Below are 6,292 nucleotides of genomic sequence, written 5' to 3' on the forward strand. Positions count from 1 at the left end.
AGCATGAGTTGTAATTATCCCAGCACATAGACAACTACATGATAACACTATATGTATAAAGAATTTATCCTCATGCAGTGGTGTAGGATTTTTTTACCACACCAGATTGCATACCCTCTAGTTTCTTTACTTTTTTCCAATTCAATCCTACTACTTTTCCATTTTTAATGTTTTCTATTTACTTGTCCCAACTGAGAATGGACCGGAAGTGGAAGCAGCTGCATTGGAATTTGAAAAATGTAGTTACGTCACTAATGACGTATTATAATGATATTCATAGAGACATAGCCAATCAGCTGTGTTGTTTCACTCTTAAAACAGTCTTGTTCTTCCTGATAAGCAGTACAATAGCTCCCTGTAGTCAGCTAGTCTTCATAAAGGCCATCATTATCAGAAGATCTTGCTCTATTAACTTTTTAAAAGAAGAATTATCAGTTTGGGCGCTCAACCACATGTGCTTATGTAAACTATGACATCATAAAACGTCATTGGGGTTAGATTTGGTATGCCATTGGGTTTATAGGGAGAACCCGGTTCTCAGGGTTCCCAAGGGTTGAGAGACCCAAGACCTGAGATCCTGAAGCGGCATTGGGCGACTAAGAACCTGTGAAAGTCTCATCCTTATCCTACATTCCTATAAAAAGTTATTCCAGTTTTTCTTGGTCCAAACTCAGTTGGGACATAGTATACTATTTCACGTCTTGCATTTACTGTACATCTGAAACATAACTAGTCATACAACAAAAATTATACACTATACAATTTTAGTCAAGAGCTACTACTAGTATTAAAATTACTGCAGTCTTGAGTATGACTGAAACTTAAATGTCGGAGGTTAGTAGTTCAAAACTAATACTATAACAAAATTATGTTTAAAAGAACTCAAACTAGAAATAAATTCACTGTATTTCTAGTCAAATAACTAGAAATAGTACTAAAACTGTCGTATTCATTGTCAGAGAACTAGAACTAAATTATTGTATTTCTTGTCACAGAACTACATGTAGGACTAAAACTAAACTAGTGTATTTTGAGTAAAAAAACTAGAAGTAAAATACATGCATGTACTTTTAGTAAAAAAACTAGAACTAGAACAAAAATTAAATTCTGTACTAGAACAAAACTAGCCCTTAGGTTGCACATGTACAAGACTACAAGTTAAATTTGATCCAAAGCAAATGGCACACTCAAATTACATACAATAATTACAGATGGGTTATGTGGTATACATGTATTCTATATTTTCTATTTTAATACATGTCATATTCTGTGGATTGCCACTCATGGACCAATTTTAACTGTCATTAATTGACACAAAAATAACGAGTGACACTGTCATTTTGTGGGCAACGGGCATGCAGATAAATTTCAGTAACACAATAGGTTCATCAGTACTACTGCTACTACTACTTTCATCCTTTCCTTCTTTTGTTTAAGAGAGCAAGACATGCAATACACTGAATACAGTATACCGTATCGCTGACTGGAAGAGAAAAATTGTGCAAATTTTTATGGATATACATGTATGTTTACATGCAATGACAAAATTATTATATTAAATTAATAATAAGTGAATAGAATTCTACATTACCTTAGTAGGAACAGCCTTAAAGGGAGGAGCCACCATCTCTGAAATCTCAATTTCTCCCACTTCTGAAATCCTACTAGAGCTTTCCTCCTTTGGTTTAGTCACCTTCTTGCTACCACTCTTCGTACATGTAGATTGAGGTGCTGCCTTCTCTCTCTTCTAAAAATATAACATTACATTAGTTTTGCCATTTTTCTTTAACAAAATTATATTTCGCCTGCAATTTACAGAAAGAGTGTGGATATCCCATACATAAGACTAGTATCCTTTTGTAGTTTGTACATTGGCTAAAACAACCAAAGTCTGCTTCTAGTGGTGCTATCACCTCAAAAGGTAAGATTTATTTCCCACTTGACTTTCATAATTTGTCAATTTATTCATTTTATAAGTTATACCATTGTAACTCAAAACTCCATAAAATCATCTGGCACCCAAAGGGCTCAAATAGTTTAAGAGCCCCCTAGTTAGCTATAGATGACCCAGAGTGAGAATTGTAAAAGCTATAAATTTAATTAATTTTATAGTACCTGCCCACACATCATAATTAGAAAGTTTGTTACGCAAGTCAATGATGGTACAAAGAAAATGCCTCACTTACGTGTACCTGTTATAGCTTCATTAAAAGCTGAAAAGTGCTTGTTATAAAAAAATAGGCTGTCTCTAAGCTCTCTTAATTATAAAAGATTTGGTCTAATCCACTCCAGAATTTATAATAAAAGATTGTTTTTATGTAGGCCCATTTGTTCTCCATTGCAAGTTGCCAACCAAAATGGCACCCAGAATTTGTTTCATCCTAAACTACGCCTTACAACCATAAGTCTCCCCACGCAAGTAATTCTCAATCTGGGTGGTCTGATGGGTGGTGGTCTATGTTTGGTATAGGGTTTAGTTTTTCTATTAGTCTAGTTGATGGTGAAAAGCCATGTCATTTATACCTTACTAGCCTTCTTTTTCTTTTTATCTGCTTTAAGTACTTCTGGTACTACTACTTCACCACCGTCCTTGGTCTTCTTGGATTTCTTTGACTTCTTCATTTTCGCCACATCATTCAATACCTGTTTATAGCAAAGAAAAGATATGGGGAGTATACTAAAATCGGGCTAAATTACTTTCTTGCTCTTCTTATCTGAACCCATCATTACCCATTATACCCAATGTGAGACCGTACCTCGTGTGAGTGGAATGGGACGGGACGGGACCAGAGGAGGTAGGACACGGTTGACCTTTGATTAATAATTGCAAAGTTCAATTGCATTCCATTGGTATCACGTGATGCAAAATGGCCAAATTCTTCCACTAGTACCACTTCTAACAATAATTTAGAGCATTAAGATAGAGTCAATGAGACTTTCATTTATTCACTAGAAACTATGATAGTTGCAGTAATTTTTAATATCTTAAACTAGCGAAGATTGATTTATCTGATGAAGTAAAAAAGAGAATCAAAGTTAAGATGCACCGTCTCTTTCTCCTTCTTATATTCATGTCTATAATCAAAGAAGAAATATTCTCCATACAATGGTGATTTTAACAACTGTCAAGGGTCGTCATAGATCTCTATAGTTTCTGCAGTAGTAGCTAGTTTTGTGATACAATCATCAGAAAGCTGCCATTTTTCATCACGTGATACCAATGGAATGCAATTGAACTTTGCAATTATTGCTCAAAGGTCAACCGTGTCCTACCTCCTCTGGGACGGGACAGGACAGCTCCGCGGATCACTCCCTAATTTAAGCATAGGCTCTACAAATTTACGGGCCAGGTCACAAAATTACTTCAAATAATTAATTTTATACATGTTGCACAATATTTTTGACCTCATTCTAATCAAAATTGAATTTTTATAAAATTATTTATAATCATAGTGGTAAATCTACTCTAAAATTTTCCTGATACATGTACATGTCCTATAGTGTTGCATGGAAAGTTTGAGCTCATTCTAATCAAAATTGGATTTTTCACAAATCAGAGAAACTTGTTTATTTCTTTATCATAAAGCTATTAAAAAGAGATAGATCTAGTGCTTTTTTAATTTCCTTTTTACCTTCATTGACTTTTATTTTTTTAAATGACATAGTGTCTTTAATATTTTCTTATTAAACACATTCAGAGGAGTGAGAGGACATCAGGAGAAAGGGAGAAGACTATAGCATTATAACAAAATTGAAGCTAACACTAGTAACAAAGAGGTGAGCCATACCTACAGCAACAGCAGCAACCTGGTGTGCGATCTGGTTACCGTCTCCTGGTATATGTGATACCAGACCCTATGTATGTTTTGCAAGGGGCTAGCTTAGTAGAGCTGCTTTAATATGCAGTCCTGAAAAGAGCGGACAGGAAAAATAGAATTATTTAGCAATGAGGACACATTTTGTAGAGCAAGCATTTCTTGTACTAGAGCTATCACAAGATATATCAAACACTCCAGCAGTAGAGCTATACCAGTGTCCTGTATTATGTATACTAGAGAGAGTGCTGACTATGTTCATGAGCTTTGCAGCAGAATCTTCCATTGTCTAGAGTCCTGGAAAAGAGTTTTATAGTGACATTTTGATTGTCAACCATTCAACTTTTTCTGAGAGGAATGTTACAGATGCAGGGAAGAGGACTACACTCATTAGACTTTTCTGAAGAAGTAGATGGTATGTATGGAGTTGATAATGATGTTGCAGTTGTTGGTGAAGATGAGTATACTGCAGTACATGTTCCTTCTAATAGTTTCACACTTTCAAATGAACAAGTGATAACAATTAAGCATTGATGTTTATTATATGTTAAGTTAGTGCCATCACATAATTATTTGCTACTTGCCACCACTAGCTATTACTGAAAGTTTTAATTTAGTTGTTAGAAGTACATGTATAATAATAATACATTGCTAACCTGTGTTATCTCATGCATGCATCCTATCCTATGCTAAGATCTATGCACTTTGCCAGCCTATGCTCTATACTGAAATGTACTACATGTATTCTAGCCTATACTGTCCCGTGTTGTCCTATCATTATGCATGGATCTCAAGATATCTATTGATTATCCACTGTCAGATACTTCAGCTAGGGATAGAAGGAGTGAGGGTGTAAAGCATAAATTTTACTGTTATTAAAAATCAAAGGGTAAACCCTCATTACTGTCCCTAATGCTGTGTCTTCTCCAGGCTAAAACTCAGGTTTTCTACATCATACTTCTCAAATTTGACCATAAACCTCTTTTTATAGCTAACATGCAGGTAATGTACAAGCAAAACGGAGATTCAATTGCAAGTGGACACTGATAATTACTGGTACGTTTGACTTAACTTAGGCCTTTAGTTATGCTTTTACTGGCCTTAAAGGAAAACAAATTGACCAATTTTTAAGTCTACTTGCAATTAAGTTTTAATTAAATTTTTGCTTAAATATTACCTGTTAGCTATAGAGGATAGTATATGGTGATGATGATGTAGAAAACCCGAGTTCTAGCCTAGAAAATACCCAGCCACACCCTGCATGAGTGGGCGTTAAGGCTTAGAAATGGTGCCTTTAGCTCTCTATCTTGTTCATTTTACCCTGTTCACATTTGTAACTGCACATTTCTATTGTTAACACTTTTGCGGTTTTGCAGGATTTCTCAGTGAAATTATGGCGCATGGGTAGCTCCTTCACTACTTCAAGGGTAAAAATAGCTTCCCTTCTGCTGCTGACCTTCTCTCTCCATTAAAATTTGTTGCTCCCTATTTCAGCCATATCACCCATCACTAATGGCGATATATGGCGCGGCCATCAACCACACCCTAAAAATTAAGAGTTAGATATGTGCAAAGTAAATAATTTAATTGCAATTAATCAGCACTTCTCATTGATTAAGACTGACCCAAAGCCTAAAATGGTCCTTCCCACATTTCAACATAATTATCATCATTATATTATAAGTATAAGTATTATTAGTATTAGGATAAGTAGTGAATTAGTATACCCTCTAATTCAAATTACAGCAATCAATGGACTTTTTCTAAAAAAATACAAAAATAATTGGCATCTTCTGATCTCTTTGGCGCATACACATTGGAATAGAGGACATGCACAAGCTATTATGATTGTCATCCATCTTCTTTCTCTGAACATTGATCTCCATCTCTTGATATTCGTTAATGATAAACACTGGTTAAGCCTCATATACTTAACATTAGGGGGACATAGCTAGTTAACAGCCTGTAGTCATGTATACATTTTTACAAGGGAAATGTACGAATTGGATCCACGTTTCTATACAAGGGTGATTGGCTGCAAGCTGATTCTTTTTCTAATTCTATTTCTTCTGAAATGTATTCTTTTATTAGTGTGTATACAGTTGATGTGCATTGATCAACTTGACCAGAAATAATAAAAGCAAAAAATCATGTGAGAACTATTTGTTACAATAATCAATGATTAAATGACTGATTCACAGCATATAAAATCATTCTATCAATACTACTGAACTGTGGTTGATCTATGTGTATTTCATCCATATACTTAATTATTTTTGAGTCTCCACGTTCAAAATTCAAGATCAATTTACATAATGAAGCTTCATTTGATTCAAAATTACAGATAACTCCATATATGATTATTTCCTTGCAATATCTACCACGCTGAATGCATCTTTCAGCCACCTGCCCAGCAGCAGTCATCATGCTGGCAAACAATTGTGAGAGAGTACGGTTCTCTGATGATTCTACTTGCT

At 34.9% G+C, this 6,292-nt stretch overlaps 1 protein-coding gene across 1 annotated transcript in view; it reads right to left on the reverse strand.

Moving 5' to 3' along the window:
• Nucleotides 1-2,787, reverse strand: part of LOC105313951 (nucleolin 1-like) — a gene marked incomplete at its 3' end in the record, with an annotated part of 5,513 nt that extends 2,726 nt beyond the window's left edge. The window contains exons 1-3 of the mRNA XM_020000631.1: nt 2,698-2,787; nt 2,524-2,643; nt 1,592-1,747 (exon numbers count right to left, since the gene is read on the reverse strand). Coding sequence (XP_019856190.1) covers nt 1,592-1,747; nt 2,524-2,643; nt 2,698-2,727 — 306 coding nt within the window. The remainder of the gene's footprint in view (nt 1-1,591; nt 1,748-2,523; nt 2,644-2,697) is intronic.
• Between the last annotated feature and the right edge of the window lie 3,505 nt (nt 2,788-6,292).

Source organism: Amphimedon queenslandica, unplaced genomic scaffold (genome assembly GCF_000090795.2).
Source record: "Amphimedon queenslandica unplaced genomic scaffold, v1.1 AMPQUscaffold_13167, whole genome shotgun sequence".
Lineage (NCBI taxonomy): Eukaryota > Metazoa > Porifera > Demospongiae > Haplosclerida > Niphatidae > Amphimedon > Amphimedon queenslandica.